This window comes from Dermacentor silvarum, chromosome 1, assembly GCF_013339745.2.
Source record: "Dermacentor silvarum isolate Dsil-2018 chromosome 1, BIME_Dsil_1.4, whole genome shotgun sequence".
Taxonomy (NCBI): Eukaryota; Metazoa; Arthropoda; class Arachnida; order Ixodida; family Ixodidae; genus Dermacentor; species Dermacentor silvarum.
Genome location: NC_051154.1, coordinates 237,541,773 through 237,568,448, shown reverse-complemented (window position 1 = coordinate 237,568,448; position 26,676 = coordinate 237,541,773). Strand labels below are relative to the sequence as shown.

At 46.1% G+C, this 26,676-nt stretch overlaps 1 protein-coding gene across 3 annotated transcripts in view; it reads left to right on the top strand.

The window, feature by feature from the left end:
- The window catches only part of LOC119436960 (ribosome biogenesis protein BMS1 homolog), a 134,196-nt gene extending 107,920 nt beyond the window's left edge, over positions 1-26,276 (top strand). For all 3 annotated transcript variants that reach the window (XM_049660136.1, XM_037704006.2, XM_049660135.1), the window contains exons 20-23: positions 667-718; positions 14,666-14,841; positions 25,758-25,916; positions 26,006-26,276. In XM_049660136.1, the coding sequence (XP_049516093.1) occupies positions 667-718; positions 14,666-14,841; positions 25,758-25,916; positions 26,006-26,206 (588 nt within the window). In that variant the 3' untranslated portion in view covers positions 26,207-26,276. The remainder of the gene's footprint in view (positions 1-666; positions 719-14,665; positions 14,842-25,757; positions 25,917-26,005) is intronic.
- The last annotated feature ends 400 nt before the right edge of the window (positions 26,277-26,676 follow it).

Here is a 26,676-nt window from a genome sequence, read left to right as displayed (position 1 = left end):
ATTTTAGGGCCGCAACGCGTCATAGACATCATCTTTAGATAGCAAAAGCGGATATCAAAGGCCATACTTTTGCTGGCGGAAACCGAAAATACGTAATAAATGTCGCCCCCAGCACTTCAGGCGGCCAATGTTATCGTCAAGCAACCAAGCCAAGCGACATGAAAAGTCAAAATGGCCGCTCGGGCCGGCGCGGCGTGGCAGTTCGCAACGTATGATGCGGGAACGGTCCCACAGTTGCGACGTAACAGCGGGGTTACTAATGCATTGGGTTCTATAGGAGCTGTGCCGGGACCGGCCGAAAACGACGTAACAGCCGGGAAAACGCAGCACCCGGGAACGTAACAGCGGGGTTCTACTGTAGTATGAATTTTTATGCTTGAGCTCAATATTGACCAGCATTACAGAACTTTGTTTTTAGAGGTCCTCAAAAAGTTCTGAATTTATTTGTTTCAGACATATGTATGTATTGAATTATTCATTCTTCTTGTCAGCTTGCTGTGGCTAGGGTTGTCAAAGTTGTCATATTGTTTGACATATGAAAAGGATAAGACTGGTTTGATGTGGTTTTTGTACAGTTGTAATAAGGAATATCTCAGATGACATGATACCAGCATTAAATTCATACCTCAGTTTTGTCATACTGCCATTTTGTTTTTATGCTAACAGACTCCACCTGGTGCTTTTCGGGCAACTTTTGAAGACAAAATCCTGCTGAGTGGTAAGACTAAAAGCAAATTTTTAAAAATTGTGCTTGTTTGACCAGCAAATGTTGTGCTTCGGGTTTTGTATTTACCTCATTTAACATTTAGAACTTAAGAGGAAGCTTTAGTTCGGGGGCTCCTATCCAAATGCATGGAAAAGGAGAAATAGTTTTTCTGGGCAACCGCTGCACTAAATTTGACGAGGCTTGTTGCATTTAAAAGAAAAAGTTGAAAAACTAGTGACTGTTGGTAGGAAATTTTTGATTTAGGCCATAAATGTTTTAATAAAAATTGTTTAAAATCACAAATTTTCTGAAAACGGAACTGTTAAGTTTACAACTCTAACTCAGCAATGAAAAATTATATCACAGTTCTGTAAATTTCATATAATAGTACATCTAAAGCAGACAAATTTGGTGTATTATACAGGTACATGGCTCTCAATACACTACTAATACGTGAGTAGGACTTTTGCAAAACTTTGGTAAACAATGTAACAAATTCACTTAAGATATAAATTGATATATAAAATTTGTCCGCTTTAAATGTTCTAACAGATGCAGTTTACAGAACTGCGATATCCGTTCTTGGTGCCGAGCTACGAATTACTACATTTTTTGCTTCACTTTTTTTTTTTTTTAGAATCATTCCAAATTGTGAAAATTTTTCTTAAATAATTGAGTCATAAAATCAAAATTATGTTTCCAACGATCACTAGAATTTAACTTTGTCTTTCAAATGCAACAAATTTAATTGAAATCGGCCCAGTGGTTATCTCGGAAAAATGTTTCTGTGTTTTACGTATATACAGTGGCACCTCGATTATACGTCTCCCTTTCATGTGACGACCTGGATTTTACGATGAATTAGTTTGGTTCCTTGAAAACCCCCATAGAAAAAATGTATTAATAACCTCGATTATACGATGCAATTTTACCCCGACCCGCCTCGTACGATACCTTTCTCAGACGGTACATCTGAGAAAAAAAGAAAATTCTGAGTAGACGCATTCTGGCACGTAAGCACACTGCAGCCAGCTGATAACGGGTGTGCAATCCCATATTTACCCGACTGTAACGCGACCGCGACTGTAAGGCAAGGCGCGACTTTCAAGTCACACAAAGTAATAATAAAATAATAATAATAATAAAATAATAATAAACCGCCAATGTAACGCGAGATGAAGAGAAAAAGAAATGATACGTTTATTCAAGGAATCGCAATTCGGACACTAGTTCTGCTCACTCATCATGGTCGTCTGAAGAGGAAACGGAGCTTTCCTTGGGCGGTATTCTTGGTCGCTCACTTTTGTAGATATAGTTTCACTTTTGTGAAATGTCACGTGACTCTGCAGCTGAAGGCGTCCCCGAGAAGTGTTTCTGGTGCTGTTCTAAGCTCACAATCAGCGCAAAGATAACTGTTGGCCGAATACTTCGAGGGGTTCCGTGCTGGAACAAGCTGAGTCTCACGAAAGTGAAACTATCTCCAAAAGTGATCGCCCGAGAATCAAGTCATCTTTCGTGCCGTCAAACTTATTTGAGATTTAAGTACTTCTTAAAAGACCGCGCAACCACTTCATTTGGGGTCAGTACCAGACCACTGCAAGTTGCACAGAGCCTTTCCGACTGGCCTCGCATTTAAAGAGCTGGTCCCACCGTCCGCAAATCGTCGACATCGAGACACTGAGCCGCGGCGGACTTTCCCAGGTCTTCGGCTATCAAAATTGCTCGTCTCTTGAAGCAGCCATCATACCGAATGCACTGCGTCGCCATAAGGTCGCAAGTGGACAGAGTGGTACCACAAAAAGCCATAGGGTATTGCAGCATCATAACCAGTCGATCATAACAGCAAAACAGCGTCGATTCCAACCAAAAACGGGTTCTGACTTGAATCGACTTGTCTATGGATTGGATTGGACGTAAAGAGACAGGTTGCCTACGTAACGCTAAAAATCACGGGATTTAGAATATTTGCTTCAAAATGGTAAATTTTGCCGTATTCGAATGTAATGCGAGGGTCGAGTTCAAGCAACGAAAATCATAAAAAAACAAAATCATGTTACAATCAAATGAATGTGGTCATTTTTAAAGAATTTAATCTACCTTCCATGCAAAAGTGCAGGTTTGTGCCAACGGCTTTTTCAGGCGGTCTGTACGCGTTTTTTGGGCAAGACTGAGCGTCACTGCCTATATTCTTTGTTTTTTGATTATACGACGGTATTGTGTGGTCCCCTCGGAGTTGTATAATCGTGGTTACACTGTACTTGAATAGGCGGCATTGAAGTTGGCCTTGAGTTAAAGCTTCCTCTTAAGGATAAACTATGGTACTGCCTTGCAACGTTTAAGTACACTAGAGTTATGCAAATGCAGTTGAATCCACTTATAACGATACAGGTTTTAACTAGGGATAAGCGAATAGTGAAATTGAGGTTCGAAGTGAATATTGATTTGGTCCAATAATTTCGAATCGAATAGTTCGAATAGTATATATCACATATTGCAGTAAAACCTAGTTCATTATAATTTCACGGGACCGAAAAAAATTGTCCGAATTAACCAAATGTCGAATTATCAGGGTATCCAGAAAACAATGAGCAAATACTCACTACGTCAGCACGATTTTATTAGTGTAATGGATGAGCAAATCTTGTTGCTATTTTGCACAAAAGCAGTGCGGAAGCTGCAATTTTCGTCATCTTGTGACCAGGGACCTAGCCAGTGGGGGGGGCTGATGGGGCTACAGCCCCCCCCCCTCTTTTCAGAAATTTTTTCGCGCTGGCATGCACCGCCGACCAAAACTACCACCGACGCCGGGAATCATTCTGGATTTTGTCTACGATGTCTGTTTCACGGTCGAAAAGATATTTCAGCACGAACATTGCGAACTCGGGCTGGATTTTGTGGCAACGCCCTTGCACCTGGAGTCACGTAACGCAAGGAGCCACATCCGAGCACAAACTTTCAAGGGCTTTTCGATAGCGAGCGGGTGCGTTGCGGCATCTCGCAGCGGCCGCGAAATCTACGGAGCTCATGGATTTCAATTGCGAAACTTTATGGGTATAAAGTTCTCATAAACTTTTGACTCGAAAGGTGCGCTGACATTTCCAAAGCCATGCTTTAAAAGATTTTCAATTCTAGAACTTTATGGGGTTAATGTTGTTATAAACTTGGGCCAAAATGCGCGCACTGCAACGCTCGTGTCCAAGCCGTTCCATAAATGGAAGCGCGCGCTCGCAATCTCCCACACACACGAAAATACTAAATATCACCGTGACTGTCAGCTAGCAGCTGATAATTGCCCCCAAACATTTTCAGGAAGCGTGCCTAATGTGATTGATCAGCTGGACCAGGGCAGGCAAAGTAAAATATGAAAAAACAGAAGAAAGTAAACGGCCTATTATTGAGATTTTTTTTTTTTTTTTTTTTTTTTTGCGGGCGACAAGGTCTGGCTCTCCGTGACCACAGGGACAGGGGCCCTATGGATTTAAGCAATGCCCCTGCTGAAAACACAGGCATTTTCAGAGTACTTCTTCGAGTGCGAGGTAATTGTGGAGATACATATCTGAAGAACCATTTGGAAAGTTGCCCCAGTAATGCCTCGTATTTAAGCCCAGACGCACAAAACCAAATTATAGAAATTTGTGGTGACATTATCAAAGAAAGCCTAGATTCAAAAGCAGGCTGCTTCTCCATACCTCCTGACGAAACGACGGACATCGCTGGAATCGAACAGCCTACTGTTTGTGCAAGGTACCTAAACAAGGATGCCAACGACATCGAGGAAGTGTTTTAGGTTTAAGAACCGGAATGCTCTTTCTCATTGCGACTGCAGGTTCTATGTAAATGTGTAAATACTGCTGCAGCTTCTAGTCACCCCTCCAGTGACCACTGCTAGCGCAGAGAGAATAATTTTTTAACAAGAGTTTTCTAAAAAAAACTACTTGCGCTCTGAGCACAATGTCTGTGGAACGCATGGTTAGGCTGGCGCTTCTATACAGCCACAGAGACGTCGGCATCAACGTGTCCGAAGTCATTGACCGCCTCGCTCAACTGTCCCGCCGAGAGAAGTTTGTCCTTTAGATAGCGAAGCAGCAAAAATCAATGCAAGTAAAAAGCACTGTTCCTTGAGGTCCATAAGTTCATAATTATGAAAACGTATGACCGTTCATTAGCTTTTAAACCGCAGAAATTTTCGCCGTTTATTCTATCATGATCACAATTATCACGCGAATACAAAAATTACGAGAATACCAATAACCAATTTTGACCGACCTTGCTCATTGAAAGCCCGGCACACGCGGCGTTCGCCAAAAGCACACTCGGATATTGGGTAGTTCAACTTACCGCATCATCTGTGGCCTTCGTTTGTCCTTTTCTTTCATTTTCAGCTACCTGCTTTTATTTCTTTTTTGAAACGAAGGAATACCCTCCTTTAATTTTGGGTGCAGAATAATTGTTGGCGTTGAGCAGGCAGTGAAATTACACATTTTCGTACTGATTTATGCATTATTCCTCTATTATTCTACCCACATGGCGCTGTCGCGACCGCTGCATGGCCCAAGTACATATCACGATTTCTGCGATCATAGTTATGTTCTTGCCTAGATCATCTGTCTTTCTGTGCGCAAAGTTTACTATCTGTGATTGAGCAACATGTTTATTTGTCTTCTTTGACGCATTATATACACTGATGTTTGCTTAAATACGTAGATTTATTGGAGACTCATACGTATTTTTAAATATCTTATTGTGAGGTTTTGTGTATACAAGCAGTCAACTTTGTTTCCAGCGACTCTTTTTTTTTTTTTTTGCCCTCTAGTGAATTGTATCTTCGCATTTGTATATTCCATTCTACCTTCGCAATTTCTAATATATAATTTGCAGAACTCTCACTTTTTATTTGTACTCACTGCTGCGAGTATTATCTTGGTGTAATTACAATACACGACTAGTTGCAGCTGCTCCTGCGCAATCGATTGCAATGAGGGATAGCGTCATTGAGGTTTCTTCCTGGGCGTTGCATATGTAGAAAAATCTAAACAACGATTCATCAAAATATTTGTCCTCAACTTATTCATTTCATGGCCTTTACGTTTTTCATATAAGCTGCATGTACTGCTTTGCTGGTTTCGAACTGATATTGACCCTTTTCGCGGCGATCCCGTGGGCGCTACCATATTTGATCACGTGGTGACGCGTCCATTGCTTGCCTCAACTGCCTCCGTTGCCTCCTTGTTTACAATGGAAGTGTATGACGCCGGCGCGGCTTAGAAAACCTCTGTTTTCGGAGATATCATAGACGGTGACTAGATGGACGACACGAAGCTTTGATCACAGCTTCAGAGAACATGCAAAAGCGCTTTCGGAGCTGATTAAGCTATGTCCAAATGGCATAAGCAACGTATGCGGTGCTTGTTCTAAAAGCGGGGCTAAATATGTATTCCAAGCTGTCCGATTATGAATTCAGTGAAGATTAGCGTGTTTTGCTCTTTGTTCTTTATTCGGCAAATATTTTGAAGCAGTGGCTTGTCAGTTTCTGACTCAGTGAAGTTCCTCGTTGCGGCCACTATCTGATTATTTTCTGCCTAATCACTCGCGGGTGTGCTCAGTTCCGAATCCGATAGATTTGTTCTTGCTGCGCACAAGGCTTGAAACGTAGCTGTTTTGTAGATTGTAATACCTTGTAGCAAATATATATTACAGCTAGTAACTTGCTTACTCTTGCGGACCATCACGAAACATTCAGCTTCGACCATTTGTTCGCCATAGGTGTAGTCCGCCATTTATTGTGTGAATACAGTGCCCATATATTCAAGTGTGAGTCCATTCACTTATTCTTGATACGTCGGCGATAGAGTGGGCGTAAGTTTTCCTGCCATTTGGACAGATGTGTATAGATAATGTGCGCGAAACTTACTATGACAGGAAGCGGCGCTACTCCCTTTGTCATTGTTTAACGAGTGGTACTCATTCTTGCCGACGTTCTGGGGATGAAGCCCTTTCTTTGAAGGTTAGCGATACAAGGCTGGCGGATGAGCAAATTTCTGCATCCTCGAGGAAAGCCGTACATCACGAAGTGCCGGTAACACGTTCGGACAGTTGCAGCAGCGGTCCGCGAACTTCGCCACACAGATTCATTCTATTCCTTAACATGCCAGTCTCTATTTTTGCAGCCAACTACTGCACACGTCTTCAATCCACATTATTCAGTCTAGCATGATTGGAGCACAGTGTGTTAGCGAAAACTCAGTTGCATTTCCGACAGCTGATCGCATAGAAGCAAGGTAGAAGCGGTAATGGTTTCGTATTCGTGCGCGGTCGCTGAGGAGAGGTATGGTGCGCCGCCGTGAGCGCCATCTCGTTTCTCTAAAACAAACTGCTCCGCGAAAAGGGTCAATAGTTCTAAAGTTCATGTGATGTTTTCTTTACTTATTAATTAGACAAAAAAAAAAACCGGAAGCATTGATATCAGGTTATTTCTGCCACAATTTTTGGGGCATACGAATTTATTCTTTTATGACAACATACATGTTTTAATGGACAGTGCATAGCGTTCAATATTTCGTTTGCAGCATCTAATATACAATGGAATTGGCAATGCAGTTATTATTCATGCATTTGATCCCTCGACAAATTCTATAAGGAGGAGGCCGCTCTGCAACCTGAGCCCCCCCCCCCGAACAAAATTTCTGGCTACGCCACTGGCCGGCATCTGCTTAGGGTTTTTTTTTTTTCTTTCTTTTTTTTTTAAATTCTTGGATGGTACTAAGGAGGCGTCTTACAAGGTGGGTTCGGCATAAAATTGTGTTGTATTATCGAGGTTTTTAATACATTCTTTCTATGGGAGTTTTGCTGGGACCAAACCCATTCGTCGCAAAATGTGGGTCATCGCATGACCGGGGGACGTATAATCGAGGTTTCACTATAGCGATGAGCAGCCGATTCACGGTCAGCTTTTGTATGTGTTAAGGGGCTCCGCAACCAGGGGCCCCAGTGGGGGCATGCCCCCCCACTCAGAGCTGTTACGCCCCCCCGCCTTCTTCTCCCCTCCCACCACCCGTGAGGCTAGCGACTCCTTTGACTAGTTAAAGGGTGCTTTTTCAGGAAGCTTGTGACTTCTGAGACTCTCTTTGTCAGTGCTTTTTCTGCATCGAGAGCGCTGCCTGTTTTCGTCTGGTTCAACGTATCTTTTGTCCTGACGTGGTTCTCGAGTAGGGGAAGGCTGGCGCTCTATTCTGCAGCCCTTGCAGGAGCACGTCTCAATGCCACGACTTTAGGATGCCTCTCGTTCTCTTCCTTTTTCCTTGCCCCTATTCAAGCCCGTGAAAAGCAAGTAGATAACAAAGGTCGGTGTAAGCCTGTTCCTAGAAAAGCACGATTTAAATTATTAGTTTATAGCTCGTGATACTTGAAATGTGCGTTTTCTTCTGGTTCGGCCCAAGCCAAGGCCTTGATTCCGCCACAGGGAATGACCGTAGCGAAAATTGGAAAGGGAAAGCGCGGCCTACAGTGTTGTTGCTGAAGGGTTGCGATCGAGAAGCTCGTTACTGACTCGTCAGGCATGTCACGTACCTTTCAAGCATACGGCGAGCATTTGGGTAGCCATCAGAATGAGGTAACAGTTTATCATTCAAAGAACTTATGAAATTTCTGAGATATATCCTATGTGAATAAATGGACAGTTCACGGATTTTCCAAACAGTGCCAGTCAGCAAAATTAACCCCACATTAAAGAAATCACGCTTTTTATGTTTTAATGATAGTCTTATTTCATAAAAAGTAGTTAAATATAGTAACCATATATATTGCAGTCGAATCTCGTGAATTTGAACTGCCGGTTTATTCGAACTGATGCTGTGGTCCCGTCAAAGTTATGTGTATTTCAATAAGCGAAAACGCTCGGTAATTCGAACGCAAAAGCATTTGCGACGGTTAATTCAAACATACCGCGGACCGACAATGCTCTCAGCAGCGCGCCAAATAATGCGGCGGCGCCTCCGACCGACATTGCTCCGACACTGCCATAGAGCAAAAGCTTAGGAGAGACCCCTTAACGGTGGAGGCCCAGTCCGGCCAACGAAACTGTCCACGCCGGCAAACGCTCACTTCCTGATAACGACAGAAAACGAAACTTCAGGGAGCGGGTTAAGCTGGCGCCGGGCCGGCTAGACCGGCGGCGCCAGCACCCGCGCCCTGTGATGCATTTTAATTACAAATGTATTTAGTCAGTTTGCAACCTTTCCCGTGCGTGACGGCGTTATAGATCATGGCTCATCACATGCCTCGCGTTGGCTTCCTCGCAAGCTGCTGCACTCTGCGTGCTTGTCTGGCTCTCAGATGTCGCGGCACCACGTTCGTCTGCGATGTTGTCGGCAGTTACATCGCAGCGCATGGACCTGAAGAATGATATTTGAATTTGGTAGCATCTACTGGGGATCTTAACCTTGATTTAAGTTTGTTGCTTTAGTTTTCGCCCAAAACCTGCTGCAGTCCGTCGCACATGATGAGCCTCCTGGATGAGCCTCGGGCTTACCTTCCACCCATTCCCCTAAACGATAAAAAAAATTATGTTCAAAATATTTTCGCCAGCAACACTCGAACCGCTGAGCGTCCTGCATGTGCGTCCGTCATTATTCCAAGCTTCTTTGTTCTCGAAATCAAAGCATCTTCATTCTTTTTTTACACCACTGGAAGCGCTTCTGCGTATATACAGGGTGTTTCAGCGAACACTTTCAAAATTTATTTAAGGTTGCCTGTGGCAGATAGCCCAATTCTAGTTAATGAGCTGGTCTACTCGAAGAGGCGGACATTACTTGCAAAAAAAAATTGAAATGCATAATCGACTAATTAACAAAAATTTACTAATGAAGTTTAACTAATTACCTGATGGCCAATATTGCAATTTACGAATTGTAGCCCTGGAGTTCGCAAGGCGGATCTACTTGGAACGAATTCTCGGGATGACACCAGTTTCGAGATATTAATTCCCGAACTTTGCGGAGAAATGCATTGGCGTTCCAGTTAATTTTGTGCTTCAATGCAAAAACGATGTTTTGTTAAGAACCTAACACCGAACCACACGTTTCCCCATACCCGTCATCCTCTGCGTCTCAGAACCCTGGCCAGATGTCTTCCTATTCCGATCACCGCCCTCTTGTTGACCGCCATTCGCCATCACCTCGACGCCGCTCGCTTTCCCCGATGCGTCGTCGTCCTTCTACGCCTGAACGGGAAAACTAATCGCCGCAGTTCTGCGGCAAGAACTACGTCACCCACGAACAGAACAAGGCCTCTCTCTTCTCCGACTAATGTTATTGACGTATATGTGGACGGCGTCACTGCACTCGCTCTCGTTGACACTGGTGCTGCAGTTTCAGTTATTAGTGCCAAACTTTGCCGTTCTCTCAGAAAAGTTACGACGCACCTGTCGAACCTATCACTTCGTACTGTAAGCGCCGACCGCATCACGCCTGCAGCTGCGTGTACTGCTCGCGTTGTGATCAACGGCCTCCTCTACATCATCGAATTTTTGGTGCTGTGTTCTTGTTCCCACGATCTTATTTTGGGCTGGGACTTCCTTTCCGCTAATAAGGCTGTCATCGACTGTTCTCGTGCTGAAGTGGAATTTCAAATGCTGTGTCATGCCCCACTCCTTGACGCTACAAGACGTTACAATTCCACCGCACTCATCCACTCTTGCCACAGTGTCATGCAACATTGTTGATGGTGCCAGCGCACTTTTTACGCCATCTGCCATTTTCGCTCGTCGCAAATGTTCCCCGCTGCCTTTCGCTCTTTTGGACGTTCACGTCGGCGTCAGCAGACTGCTCGTCGCCAACCAATTGTCCTGTCCTCTCACGTTGCTTTGTGGGGAGTGCGTTGGCCACATCCAGTGTGTCGACCCTGCTGCCATCGTTGACATGCCAACTTGTTCCATCGCCAGTCATGAGGTCGCCGGAGTGACCTGTAACCCCGCGCAGGAGCCGACTTTGCCCGATGTTTTACATGGCTCCATCGCCGACACGTTGACTGTTTCCCAATGTGCCCAGCTTCTACACCTTCTCGACAAGTTCCGTTCGTCTTTCGACTGCCAGCATGTTCCCTTGGGGCGCTCGTCAACTGTTTGTCATCGCATCGCCACGGGTACCAGTGCGCCACTGCGACAAAGACCATATCGTGTATCCGCGACAGAGCGTTGTGTTATGCTCAAGCGCAGCGTCATTCAGCCTTCGGATAGTCCCTGGGCATCTCCTGTTGTTCTTGTTAAGAAGAAGGATGGATCGATTCGATTCTGTGTCGATTACCGTCGTCTTAACAAAATAACTCGTAAAGATGTTTACCCTCTTCCGAGAATTGACGACGCCCTTGACTGTCTCCAAGGCGCGGAGTTCTTCTCTTCTATCGACTTACGCAGCGGCTATTGGCAAGTCCCCATGGCACCCGAAGACCAACCTAAAACGGCCTTTGTAACACCAGATGGCCTATATGAATTTCGCGTTATGCCTTTTGGGCTTTGCAACGCCCCCGCAACATTTGAGCGTATGATGGACAACCTTTTGCATGGTCTCAAGTGGAAAACGTGCCTGTGCTACTTAGATGATGTGGTTATTTTTTCCACCCATCTCTGTAGGCTGGAGGAAGTGTTACGGTGCCTAACTTCCGCCGGCCTTCAGCTCAACCTGAAGAAATGCTACTTTGGCGCAAGTCGGCTCACCATCCTTGGCCACGTGGTATCTAAACACGGTATTCTTCCTGACACCGCCAAGCACCGTGCAGTTGCTGATTTTCCCAAACCTTCCTCCGTAAGAGAACTTCGCAGCTTCCTTGGCAGCTTCCTTGGCCTGTGCTCTTACTTTCGCCACTTCATTCGGAAATTTGCGTCCATCACCGCTCTCTTGAATCAGCTTCTACGGAGCGACTTGAACGATTAGGCCTGGTCGTCCAATTGTGACGATGCTTTCCAAGTGTTGCGTTGTCTACTGACCTCGCCGCCTATACTGCATCACTTCGACCCAACAGCTCCGACAGAAGTACACACCGACGCCAGCGGTGTTGGACTCGGCGCTGTGCTCCCGCAGCTCAAATCTGGATTCGACAAGTACGTCGTTGCATACGCAAGACGCACCCTCACCAAAGCCGAGAAGAATTATTCCGTTACGGAGAAGGAGTGTTTGGCCATAATCTGGGCACTTCGTAAATTTCGACCCTACCTTTATGGCCGCCCCTTCGACGTGATTACAGATCACTATGCACTTTGTTGGCTGTCCACGTTGAAGGACCCCTCAGGTCGATTAGCTCGTTGGGCTTTGCAGTTGCAAGATTTCGACGTGCACGTTGTCTACAGGTCTGGCCGCCACCACACCGATGCCGACGCGCTTTCCCGTTCGCCCGTGTCAACCGAAAGCAATAGCTGCCTCTCTGCCGTTGACCGGGTGCTTTCGTTCCCAGCAGGCTGCGACATGGCTTCGGAGCAACGCAAGGATGCCTGGATTAGTGATCTTATCTGCTTCCTTTCAAACCCTTCGACTGCTCCTCCACCTTCTCGAGCTTTGTGCCGTCAAGCATCTCACTTCGAAATTCGGGATGGACTTCTCTATCGCCGGAATTACACCTCTGACGTCCGCAAGTGATTGCTGGTCATACCTCGACATCTTCGTGGTGAAATATGTTCTGCCTTCCATACTGACCTGCAGTGTGCACATGCGGGTGTCTTCAAGACGTACACCTGGCTTTGCTCAAGGTTTTATTGGCGTGGCATGTGCACCTTTGTGTGCAAATACATTCGGTCGTGCCCTCAGTGCCAATGCCGTAAAGTTCCTGCTCAGCATGCCTCTGGTCCGCTCCAGCCAATCCCGGGTCCGGCCAGGCCCTTCGATCGCATTGGAACTGACCTGTATGGACCCCTTCCGAGCACGGCTTCCGAAAACCGATGGATAGTCGTCGCCATCAACCATTTGACGCGCTACGCAGAAACAGCCGCTTTGCCTGCTGCCACCACTCGTGAAATAGCATGCTTCCTCCTGAAAAACTTTATTCTCCGTCACCGTGCACCTCGCGAACTTTTGAGTGATAGAGGACGTGTCTTCCTCTCCGAAGTCGTAAACGCGCTCCTTGCTGAATGTCGCATCGTTCATCGCACCACCACCGCCTACCATCCTCAAACTAATGGTTTGACGGAAAGATTTAACCGCACCCTTGGCGACATGCTCTCCAAATACATCGCCTCTGATCACACTGATTGGGACCTCATTTTGCCATTCATCACGTTCGCCTACAACACTGCACCACAGGCGACCACAAACTTCTCCCCATTCTTCCTCTTATATGGCCGCGAACCTTCGACTACCCTTGACACCATTCTTTCGTACAGACCCGACTCATCCAAATGTACGCCCATCTCTGAAGCTGCCCGCCGCGCAGAGGAATGCCGTCAGCTCGCCCGTTCCTTTACAGCCGTCGACCAATGGCAACAAAAATCTCGACGTGACGATGATCACCCGCATTGTCACTTTCTTCCGGACTCCCTTGTGTGGCTTTGGGTTCCTGCCATTTCTGCTGGACTCTCATCCAAGCTTGTTTCCAAATATCAAGGACCCTACCGTGTTGTAGCACAGACATCGCCTGCCGAGCCTGTCACGCCACCTACGGACCAACGCTGCCATGGTTGTGAAACCGTCCACGTACAACGCCTAAAGCCGTAATACGACCCAATGATTCTATGTTCACAATGAGTTGCCAGGATGGCTCCTTTTCCGATGGGGGGCAATTGTAGTGAAGAGGAATACCCGGCGCTGCAGCCACATCGCCAGTCGTCTGGGAGGCGCGAGCTCGAGATTGCGTGAGCTGTTCTGGTTGAGACACGCTGCCTGCTGTTCTTTTGTCCTGTATTCATATAGAGGTGTAACAAAGCAAAACTAAGGGGGTGTGAGAAGAAGTGTGCGCGCTAAGAGGAAGGGAGCAGTCTGCGCTGGTTTTAAGGTCAGCCAACCTGAGATAGCTGATGGCTTCGTGTGCACTGTGTTCTTGCGTGCCTAGTTCACGCTGAAGCGAGAGGCAGCACGAAGGGGAATTCACTCGTCACTGCTGTCGCTCTTCATTACGTCAGCGTTCTGACAGTGAGTGTCCGCAGTCATGAAGTGAGATGCGTTTGTGTTTATGTGTGGCAACGTACTTGTTAGTTTAGTTAATAAGTGAATGTTTAGAGCTGTTTGTGCAGCTGATAAAACGACTAACCTTACTGCATAAAAATGTCTAATAATCTGCTATGGCAATCAATGCTTTGTCTTTCATGCAAAACTGTGAGTTTTTTTCTTTCTTTTTTCGAAGGCGCGCCATGCGAGGTGCGCAGCATTAATATTTGTGTGACGAAGCAGCTTGCATTTTTTTTTTTACCCGGGGTGTCGCATTCCTTTTCTTTCCGGCACAGACACCAAGTAGCCAGATTTAATTGGTATAGCCAATAATGCTCATGAGTACATTGTAGTAAGAAGCTTATTTAACCATAGAACACACACAAAAGTTGAATGTGCAGCAGCTGCTCATTGTTACATCTGACTATTGTTAAAACCGACAGTGCTATAAGTAGGTTCAACTGTATTTCTTTTTGTCTTGTTAAAATGTTTGAATGTTTGTCCCCTCTGCTTTTTTTCGTGCAACTCTGTTATCACAATTATCGGGTATAACAATGATATTTTCTTGGCACTTGAATATTGTTATAAGTGGGTTCGACTTATCCAAATTTCGGTTTAAGTATTATTCAGAAGGGCTGTCTCGTAACATATTGCTAAACTTGAACTGTTGCATGTGTATGAAAAATAGTTCGTCATTACAAGGTATGCAAGCCTTAATGTGAACGAGTTTGCATTTTGACAATATATGTAGTATAATGACATTTAATTAAGGTTCGACCATTATTTATGTATTCATTTACGTTGTCTATTAATCTGACTTTATTTCCACTTTCAGACCTAGTGTTTCTGAGGGCATGGACTGAAGTGCCAGTGCAGCGCTTCTACATGTCATTGACTACATTGCTTGCACCAGATGTAGAGAAAACTAAGTGGCAAGGCATGAAGACAGTTGGGCAACTGAGAGCTGAGCGGGGTCTGCATGCACCTGTATTGCAAGACTCTCTCTACAAGGTAAGACCATTTTCTACAGTAATGTATCCCGTATCTACTCGCATAATGAACCCACCTTTTTTTCAGAAAAGTTAACGCCAATTTTGGAGGAGGGTTCATTTAGCGGGAGAAAAATAAATAAAAAGTTGCGACACATAAGATTTGAAATTTCATATGATGATGTAGTTAAGAAACTCACTACTAAACCTTAGGTTTTTAGTAAAAGCACGTATGCAACGTATATGTAACCAGTTTTTTTTTTATTCATGTCACTAGCCGGCCATTTGTTAGTGCTCCTACTCGCAACTAGAACTGTCGTCACTCTCCTCACTGACATCGCTTGCTGCTTCTTCGGAGCGTCGGCCCACAGTGCATCTTCTTTTAAGGTCCTTCTAAGGCACAGCCCATTTCGGGCCATGAATCTCGTTGCCCAACCGCTGCTGGCTTTAAAATCGCAAGCAGGAATGCTGTGATTTCTGGCTGTGGCACCCCCCCCCCCCCCCCCCCCCCGTGGTTCTGAATCAGCCCGCGGGACACTGCATAGCCTTCACTCCGGAGCCTCTTGACATATTCCAGAACTTTGTTCTCCACAAGAGGAAATTTGCCTTGTTTTGCCACTCAAAATGCGCGGCGATCCTTTCTTGTAGCACGAAGCTCGTCCTCTTGTTTTCGCTAGTAGCATACATGCACCTTATTGGCACTGAAATGCCATCCTGCCGCACAGTTCTCATGCTCGAACGCATGCCTAACGACCTTGACTGTAAAGCCGCCCGTATAGCTAGCGTACTGGCCCATCATAGCTTACTCAGCAGGTGCCCAAGGCAGTTCTCTGCAAAGCACAAACAGAAGCAGCGATGGAATGGCGGCAAATTTACGGTGTTTGTTGCTTTGTTTGCACGCCACTGCGCTTGGCGCTATAAGCAAGGAGGTTTATTTTACATTCGACAGATGGTGCTCGACCACAAAAAGGGGTGATTTTCAAGTTGTGACCCGCGTCATTTGCGCTTGCAGTGCGGGCGACTGTATAGCATGGTTCTTAAACCATTTTAGACTTTTTTGCATCATTGTTTGAGGTACACCGGCGTCATTTTATGTTATTGCGATCGTCGCACCGAAATAAGGTGAACAGATATTAGTACACACCAATTTTGAAGTGGGGTACTCACAAAAAAAAAGTATTTTTCAAGGACAAAAGTAAGGGCTGAGCTCATTAGGTGAGTGGGTTTATTATGTGAGTAAATATGGTACGTTGCAATGGATTAGGGAATTCTGTCCAGAAATTTTTGAGGGGTGGACATCTGGAACCAAGGAAGGGTGGGTAGCTACACAAGGAAATAATTTTTTTCTTTGATGTGGCCATTCCGCCATTGTGATTAATACATCAAGCAATTTTGGCAGTGGTGGAGCCTACCGCAATCACTGATGTCAGAATGTGCACAAAATGCGAACTAGTGATTCAAATCTGCGTCAACCAATAGACCTTTCTCTGCTTGCGTCACGAGTTGGTCACGTGATCTTCCAGTACATGTGGGATTGTTTGGTGGGCAAAACACGCCACACACATGTTGGCACATGCTGACAGCTTCATGTATTTTGGGTGTTCTTTCTCTTTTGTGTCTGCTGAGCTGATTTGTCATGCCATCGAGTTGATGTGTGGTTGGATGCGTAAATCGCATGAAAAAAGGCAGTGGGATCGTCTTTTTCAATTTACCACAAGACAAAGAAGTAACAAACATGGGGGCTGGCAATGTGCTGCGACAAATGGCAGCCGTCAGAATCTGCGAACTTAACCCAGATTCGAAAAGTCGGAACTAAGTGGCTTCTGCCTTTGCAATGTCCAGCTGCTTTCATGCTGGATGCTGTTAATTCAGAGCGTGAACAAAGGAGCCAGGACAAATACGGTCATGTTCACATTTGATTTACATGATGAAAACAGCACATGACACGTTAGCAGCTCTCTACTTGGCATACTGTATTAGGTTAGTATGAACTGTACGAACAGCGATTTGCTGCTGTAGCGAACAAGCATTTTAACCTCCTGTCACATCGATTGATGTCCCTGTTACACGGGCAATTTTGATCGCAGCCGAGCCAGATCTGTATAAAGTGCTGCTACACAGGCATTTCCAATATCGATTTTGCTCGATTCAGATCCATTCAGTTATGATCGAGCTATACTCATTGCAATCATAGATGTCAATCGTCTGCACCCTAAATGCTCAGTGAGCTCAGCCAAATGTCTGCACGTGTCCCTCCATGGCAAAGCGTACAACCTAAAGCGAGCGGTAAGATTTGGTTCCGGTGTAAAATTCTGGGGTTTTACTTGCCAGAACAATGATATGATTGTGAGGCATGCCGTACTGGGGGGACTTGGCAATAACTTTGTCCACCTAGCATCCTTTATCGTGCACCAAGTGCGCGGTGCATAAGTGCTTTTGCATTTCGCCCCCATTGAAAAGCGGCCGCCGCGGCCAGAATTTTAACCACTGACCTAATGCTTATCATTGCTACACCATAGCCACTGAGCCACCACGGTGGGTAGGTCCAGGCGTGTTCACGAGTTAAACATGTAGGTCACCGAGTTGCATGTATAGCCAACACTTCTGATCATCTTTCCATCCAGCTATGAAGAAATGATCAGGGTACTGCTCGATGCAGGCGAAGAAATTCTCGATGTGCTGCTGACGAGTAGCTTTTGGCAGTAAACTTGCGTACTCGGACAAATCCATCACAGCACATTGCCATGATATTCATGGCACAAGTGAAACGTTTTGCCCACCAGCTCTTTACACATGTCTCGCAGTTCACTTTGTGCACTGGCCGTAACGTCACACTCTTTACGAAGGGTGGAGGTCCATAGGACCTACCGTATTTACAGTGGAATCTCGATGATACCATCACGGCTAATACGATTTTCCAGATGATACGAATTTTTCTGAGGTCCCGGCCGAGCCCCATTACTTTGCAACGTGCTAGAGAACGGTTGTTACGAATCGATTTTCGACCCGCGTCGGTTGATACGAATAAACGCCGCCCCACCGACGGCCGCGAAAGAGAACAGAGCGCAGTCATGGCGCGTTTTCCCTTTCTCTTTTGGTGCGGAGGCGTGGATGCGACGCTGGACAGCGCGGAAGCCGCAACTGAGCGCAAAGAGTTTGAAGCGGTGGTGCTTTTGTTGCTTTTGTGCTTTTCTTTTTGTCTCTTCGCTTACTGCGGCGGCCGCCGCAGCAAGCGAAGGTTCGTGCGGTCTATCGCTTCAACAGAAACTGAGCAGCGTAAGCACAGCGCATACAAAGGTCAGAGCCATGTGGAGATCGCCTTTAAGATACGGTGCGCGCAACAACACCGACAGCCGGCACAGGCGCAAAGTACAAGAACGCATTTGTTGGCGGAGTAAGAGCCCCCCCCCCCCCCCCACTCCCTTCCTCCTGCGCTACCTTCCCGCTTTGCTCCTTTCGCGTGGGGAGATTTCATCGCCAGTTACCCTTGCGCTCAGTTGCAAGATACGCATTTGGCGCCCCAGCACAGCTCGCCCCCCTCCCTCCCATACCCCCACGGCCTTTCGCGCAACGGAAGTCACATTTGCTCTCCGCTGTGCGTTCGCTGTCCGTGAAGGCGCGCGTCCTTTCACTCGCACATACGGCGCGCGGTGACGACTTTATCGGACCTTGGACTCGTTCTCCACGTCTCATGCTCCTCCTCCGCATCGCATTCGTTGATCTCCTCTCTTATCGGTGGGCGCACCTCGTGCTCGCTACCGCCCTTGTCGGCGAGATTTTCCCACGGAAGCCGCAATTTCGTCTCACGTGGCTGCACTGTAAGCGGTATGCGTATACATGGAGTTCTATGGGAGGGTAAACGGGAGTCGGAAAAGGCCGCGTTGTAGCCAGTTCTGCACTATAAACGGTTGCGTTATAAGTGGTCTATACTGTAAATGCTTTTTACGTACGTGTGCCTGAGTGAGTTCACCTCTCGACTCTTTAATTTAGCTAGTTTTAATTGTGTTTTGACGATAACGAATTTCGGCTAATACGAATTTTTTTCGTGACCCCGTAAGATTCGTATCATCGAGATTCCACTGTACTCTCATAATGAATGCACTTTTTTTCCCAAAAAATATGCGCAAAGTTTAGTGCATTCATTACGCGGGGTAAATTTTTGAGTGATTTTTTTTTCTGCAGCCACCTCTAAAAAAGTCGCAGTTTCACCTGAAAGGCGAACCATGGATTGCGATAGCAAATGTGTGGACAGCTACACAAATTAAGGATAATAGTTTTATTGGCCGTATAAACTTGCAAACATTCGCTAACTATGTAAATTAACAAGCATGGTGTCAACGCGCACAGGGAAATATGAACACATAACACTCGATGACCGCGGACACTCGCTGTTAGAACATGGGCGTGAGGAAGCGCAGCAGCAACAGCGAGTGAAGTGACCGTCGTGCTGTGTATTGCTTGAACGCAAACTGAGCGGCGAGAACGGTGCACATGCAAAGGTATAAGCCGCTGCCGCACTGCTAGACTCAGCCCCCGACGCAGATCGCTTTCAAGATAAGGCGCGCGCAGCCGCACAATGCACAGTTGCTGTGCCGCCCCCCCCCCCCCCCCCCTCCTTCCCCTCCCCCCGGCACTATGTGCGCGACGGAATATGGCGAGTTTCCTCTTCACTTTCCTCCCTCGAACGCAGGAGATTGAGGCGCGATCGACGGCGCTGAGGGCAAAAATGCGCCTGAAGTGTCCATACAATTGCTATCTCAATAAAAGTAAAAGACACAGTGCGATTTGGCGTCCGATACAATGTACCCGCCGGACGCCATATCAGATGCCGAATCGTACCATGTCTCTCCTACTTCACGGCAGCAAGTTCAGGGTGCGTCCATTATGCGAGGAGAAGAAAAAACGCTTCTTGATGGGGAAAGTGGGGGGGGGGGGGTGTTCATTACGCGAGTGCGTTCATTGTGCGAGTAAATACGGTATTTCTTTACGTACGTAGCAGTAGTAATGAATCATGACAACAGTTTTCACTCTTTCTGCTTGCTTCATTTGCTTTTAGTTTTGCACGAAGAAAAGCAGTGCTGCAGCTACTGAAACTCCGATCTCTGCTCTTTACGATGGTACCAAGATGAAGGCGTTGCGTAAACTGAAAACAGCTTGACATCGAAGTGCGATATCGATGGCACCTCCCAAAGCTTGATTCTCTACCCACTTTTTGTCTACTGCACGCTAAAGTGCCATTTTCTCAACTTCCACTTCAGATTTCTTTGCTATGATTTCCGCCATGTGGTGAGGACCTGGGAATCGCAAAGAAGAAAAGAAAAATCAGAAACATCAACTAAATCGACCATTCTAACTTCCCGAGTTCCCCCAGAAGGGGTGGGCGGTCAACTGGAGCAGGGGGTGGTAAACCGGATCAATCGACAGGATTTCCCCACTGCGCACCAGGGGGAGAACCCTGATGCCAACCTGACTAGCACTAGCTCAGTTTCACAGCTCCTTAGCCCCTCTTATATAGGATTGCGTCTGTAGTGGCAGTCGCTAGAACTAGCAGTGCTGCAGCTGCAACTTGGATTCACGGCTCGTGCATCATCTGCTACACCATAAGCAGAAAGCATCAGGCAGGGCAATAAATTGCAAACCCCAGAAAATTTTTGTCTTTTCGTGAAGTGAGTTTTCCAACCTTTTGAACTCTGGGGTTTTGCAGTGGCCCAAGAAACTCGTCATTTCAGTATATACTCTTGCCAAGAAAAATGTGAGCTGTAGCCATGCCTCCTACGAGGCATGGCTGGGGCTCAGATTGAAATAGGAGCAGAAAACGGGGCCTAAAGAAAGCAGGTAATGCAAAGTGAAGAGTACAGGCCGATTCCGAGATCTGATCTTCGTGGATGCGCGTGTATCTACGCACATGTTGGTGTAACTATGACGGCTCCGAAAAGGACTGTGTTGTATTTCTCCCACTCGGCTCAGATGTGTGAGCCCTTTTGTACATGTTGCACACAGCTGCTGTGTGGGAACATGACAAGAATGCTGAAACGTGCATGCAAAGGTGCTCCCATCTTAGTGATAAGTGCTTATCAAAAAGCTATAATTGGCACAGTCCAGTGCAACGTTACTAGATCGGTCCAGTGCACTTTTTGAGAACACACATTGAGAGTGGATAGGAGTGTTAGTCTTAACTTTGTGCATTTCACATGAGTTCACTCTGATCCTTTTGGCACTTCGACGCGCCCATTCGCATCTCAGTGTCCCATAACGTCTCAGCGTCGTTACCCATAACGGCTACTGCTACAATCAGGTTGCCCACTGAGTCACCTACTTTCAGTAGCAAATGCTGGTTAGCTACGGTCATGCAAATAATGATTTATTTGCATGCAAATACAGTCAAACCTCGATATAATGAAGTTGTACTTGCACCTAAAAACTTTGTTAAATTGCGAATTTTGTTCATTTGACATTTTAAAGTTTCAGCGGTAACAACAAATTCCCAAATTCCCAGAGCATTCCTGGTGGATATTACCTCGTTAGCTAGTACTTATAAACAAATTGCAAGAAAGTCGGGCCTATTTAAAATAGAGTGCTTATGAGCGCCAGCACATGCGGTGCTGATTGCGCCGAGAGCAATGCATCGATGTGGCTCACATGTCCAAGATTTACAGCACAGCACAAAGCAACAAATGCAAATCTCGGACGCCATGGCTGACTGCTCATAGTGCTCGCAGCTGGCACCCACAAATTAAAAATAAAAGTAAAACGATATGACTACTCCTCCTGAGCAAAAAAAAGAAGTCACAGTTTTTATGTAGTGTTTAGTATATGAGATTACTTTACGTGAGTCGGCTGTTATTAAGTACAACATAATTATTGCAGTTGGTATATTAGGCTTTTGTGCATTGTTATTTGCATATTATAAGTAAAAAAAATGCCATGGTAATGAGCGACGCTGCCTTTGTGGTAACGAGTGGAGTGGCAGAGCGAGCAGAGCTGTTCAATGCAGTGCAGCACAGGTGAGGGCTGTTGTACATGCACGAGTTTACGAGTTAATGCTCCGAGTTCTGTGGTCTCTGTGAGATACAAAATTCCATCAACGAATTGGGCTATGAATGGGTGCCAGCACTGCAATAATAGCACTATGTACTAATATATTCTACCCCTTAGCTTGGCTTGGTTAAAAGAAAGCCTGGTGCATGCAGCAAGCAAAAGGATGGCCTCCGAGATCAGTTTGTGTTATGAGGGAGCAGTCACTGGGATGTAGATTTGCACACCACCTATTATTGCAAAGTTATTCAACGCTTCAAAAAATATGAACCACAGAAACATCGGCTTGTTAAACAAAATATTACTTTCTTACAGCTAAAGCCACACTTGTCATCTGCTTCCCACAAATTTCGGTGTATAATCGCTATTGTGCTCATCTATCACTGTTTCCAGCATGTTTCTTGAGCACGACTACATCCTCGATGCAGATGAGAAAATTATGACACAAAATGTTCCACTGTGTTTTCCACGTTACCTCTGTGTCACAGACCCCGTGAACGAGGCGCAGACGCCGGATCAAATTCCAAAGCCGACTTATCAGCTTCCGAAAATAATCCCACGAAAGCAAGGACAATTAAGAATGGGCCCTCTGGTGCGCCAGCGAACGCCGGTTGCTGTCCAAAGACCGAGTCAGAGCCCATAGTTGTCAAAACACAACAAAATATATTCTTCACACAAGGCAGTTACACACACACTTGCACACTTATGCTAGACACAACACAATACAAATCAAATGGGTATTAACAAACACAAGAAAATAATTCACGACAAGCACTAAGAGTCCAACACGTAAATTACAAAATGAATAGGAACACTAAGTGTCCAATCGTATTCACCGTGCTGGTCCTGGAGTCAGGCGATCTCGGCGTAGCTCGGGGCAAATCTCGAAGAAGGAACTTCTTCCGGAAATGCAGACGCTCGATGAACTCGTCGACTAACTTGCCGAGGAATCCCCTTCTTCCGCAGACGCTCGGTCTTCACGTTACATCGCTTCACTGGTGCGGACTGAACTCCCCTGCTGATTCTCGCATGGCGGGTATATATGGCAGGCGTTCTCGAACTTTCCTATCGGAGTCGTGATCTCGTAGCATAGCCAAAGCTTGGGAATCTTCTCGTCTTTTCTCGTACCTTCAACCGCCGCTGTCGTAGCATTGTCGAGAGGGGGTGATGACTCATCCCGTTAGCGCACGCTCACGCTGTAGTTATCTCTCTCGACTCGCCGGGTGAGAAGGTGTCTCGGCGCGCGTGTGTGCTCTCTCTCTCTCTCTCTCTTTCTGGTTACCGTCGCTCTGTCGATGCTCTTCTGTAATACACTTTCAGCTATTGCTGGATGGTATCTGTTGCAGTGGCTCAGCAGCTATAGCATTTGGCTGCTGAGCAGAAGGTTGCAGGCTTGACTGGGGGCTGCAGCAGCTGCGAAAATGCTAATGTAGCGAAAGCTCAGCGAGCGTATTAAAAGAAATTGCAATTAGTGGTCACTGACCATTTTTTTTTTTTTGCCCAAGAAGATTACAAACGTAATTGGGTAGTCTTGGAATGCTAATTTCAAAGGGAAAAGAAATTTTCATTGCCACCGACAACGCTGTTAGCTTGTTAGCAAGAAAGAGCTCGGTCTTGCGCTTCAATGCCATGATGTCTTAAGATTTCATGATAGTTGCATGTTTCGCGTTCTCTCAAGGCAAAGTCCAATGCGGGTTGCACATTATCGCTATAGTGGCAAATTCAAATGTCACACTTTACGATATCCACATTAATTCATGGTATCAGCAGCTTAAATCAAGTTGCACGAATTTGGTTTGGAGCTTTTTCCTCCAAGGTATGCACACAGATGAGAGAGGATATACAGAAAGACAGTAGACTTAATGAAAGATAGTTCTGGTTGTGGGAAGACAGTGGGAAGGGGTAGGGTGATGAAAAGAGAGATCGGAAGACGATGAGCTTATACACTACATCTCACAAAGGCATATTTACATGAAGGATTGAATTGCTGATTCAATCTCGACTAAACATGATGTGCTATATTTGCACACTGCATGACTTAGTGCTTAAGCAGCTTCACAGGCACAGGCACAGGTTAAAGGGATACGGACGCAAAAATTGGCGGGTGGTTTTTTGCGTCGGAACAGAAGTTCACCTGTTGAAAATGATGAATACAACAAGCTTTTTTGAAAAAAATAACAAGAAAAATCTTTTTTTTTTGCGATTTTCTGTTGTACCTTGCCTCCAAGCGGCCACCGGCAGAAGCTAAAATTTGACGTCGTAACACCCACCCACCCACCCACCCACTCGTGCGTGTGTGCGTGGCCAAGGTCAGCCGCAGTCGTCACAGTGTTTCCGGGGGTGTCGGTCCCTTGCAGCGTTTGTTTAACCCCTTTCGGCGATCTTCGCACGTAGTCCGTCTGAAACATTATCCCCGTCGGTGCTCCACACAGGTGGTGTGTCTTACATGTGCCTTCCCGCGGGTCGTCACTTGGTATTGGCGCATTCGTCGCAGCGGAAGGAAATGCCCAGACATTGCTGTTATTACAGCATCGTCGGTCGTGACACGCCGTCGCACATGTTTCCCAGAGACAAGAAGGTGCGTAAACTTTAGATACCTGCCTGTCAGCCATCATGCCCAGCCTGGAGACCTCTAAAAGATGACTTCATTTGCGCGGACCACTTCGTCGTCGATCATTATGTGACCAGCCCGGCTTTGCTGAAAAGCCTCGGCATGCCATTGAAAAGGCAACGCCTTAAGATTGATGCTGTGCCCTCGGTCTTCTCACAAAAACGCAAAGCAGAAATGATCAGCGGTGCGTTTGAAAAGAGGAGGCGAAAAGATGTCGGTACTGTTTTCGTTCACTTGCAGCCTTCTTGTGCAGTTGCTCACGCCGGCGAAATAAATTACTATTCAGTCATCCACACAGTGCTGAACTACCCCGCATCTGCCTTGCCTGTGTACGCTCTTGAAAAAGCAAGTTTGCAGAGGAAATGCCAAATAATTCTTGCACAAGTGTCCGGTGCAGAGCGAAATCTTCGCACTACGGTTCGCGAAAATCTTACTAGCACGTCCACGGCCGCCTGCTCTTCTTCGTCGCTTGACGTGGAAGGCTCGTATTTTCTTGCCAAGTTGAAATGGTTCTCGTCTTCAGACGTGTACTCATCGCTGGTAGAGGCACCAGAACTCGAATCCATGCTCGCGATGGCGGCGCGCTTCGAATGACCACGGCCGGCCGGCTGGCTATCCAACGAGGGTGTCATAACGTCACACCTTCCAACTCCCGCGGGTCGGACGGCATGGCGCATGCTCACAAAAACGCCAAAAATAAAGCCATCGGCTCAAAAATGAGCTAATTGACTACTTCTTTTCGGTGTAATCGTACACTGAGGATTCACTTTTAGTCTTTTCCTAGAATTTTCAGATTTAGTGTCCGTAATCCCTTTAATGGACTTAATGAATTGTGTAAAGTCACTTTAAGGTTGATACATACGACATACCTAATTGCTGATTGATGCCACTCGTGGAGCTTGAAGTAGCTGTCTAGCACCAAATTACAATGAAATAAATCGGCTCAAGCAGCAGAAAGAGCTCAAGAAAAGGATCTGCAAGGCTCTGACCAGAGGAAAGAAGCCACAAGCTAAGACCGAATGTCACTAGTCATTGCTAGCTGGTATTAGTGCCTGTTACTCTAACTGTTGGTAAACATTATAGTGTACTATATGTGGCATAGTTGACACAGTGAAGTTTAGTTATTCCACTGCAGTGTTGAAATTTAAACCTCTATCCAAAAAGCCTTTTCAATCACTAGCTTTGTTGCATGGAATTTTTTATGTTTAGTTTTTGTTATTGCTGTGTTACATCAATTGCTGGATAACTTTCTGCCTAATTTCAAGTGTGTGTGACATTTCTTTCAATTCCAGCCTCCTGAGCGTAAAACATTCCACTTCAAACCCTTTGTGATTCCAAGGGAGCTGCAGAAGAACCTTCCCTATAAGGACAAGCCAAAGGTGAAGTCAGTGACGGAGGGAGGCAATGCCCTTGAGCGTGTAGCTGTTGTTCTGGAAGAAGCAGAAAAGGAGGTAAAGTTGCATCTTTCTTGTGTGATGTTGAGGTACTAACCGCAGCAGAGAACTTATGCTAATTTGTTGTTTTGTGTCTGCCATTTCAGAAGCTCAAACTGATGCAAATGATGAAGGTGGTGCACAAGGAGAAGCTGCGGAATATGAAAGATAAGGTAATCCAGAGGGTTCGACAGCACCGTGCTGAATGTCGGAAGAATGAAATGAAGCAGCTCAAGCGGCAGAAAGAGCTCAAGAAAAGGATCTGCAAGGCTCTGACCAGAGGGAAGAAGCCACAAGCTAAGACATGAAGGGCCACACTAGTCCATTTTTAATTTGTACATAAGTGTCAATAAAGAAATGTACATATAACATGCCGCAGCAGGAAGTTTTCAGCTTGTATATGTGTGTGTAACTTCAGGAGCAGTTTGGCAATCTAGATTCTGCCCTTCTTGGATTGTGACCCTGAAGGATTGTGCCTTCACTGCCGACTTCCACATGTTTACCTCTTGAATTGAATTCTTGGGTTTTACGTGGCAAAGCCTCGATTTCATTATGAGGCACGCCGTAGTGGGGGACTCCGGATTAATTTTGACCACCCGGGGGTTTTAATGTGCCCCCAATGCACGGGACATGGGTGTTTTTGAATTTTGCCCCCATCAAAATGCGGCTAAGATTGGATCCTGCGACCTCGTGCTTAGCAGCGCAACACCATAACCGCTAAGCCATTGCGGCGGGTATGTTTACCTCTTGCCGCCACGCTTCTGCAGCATAGTGGCAA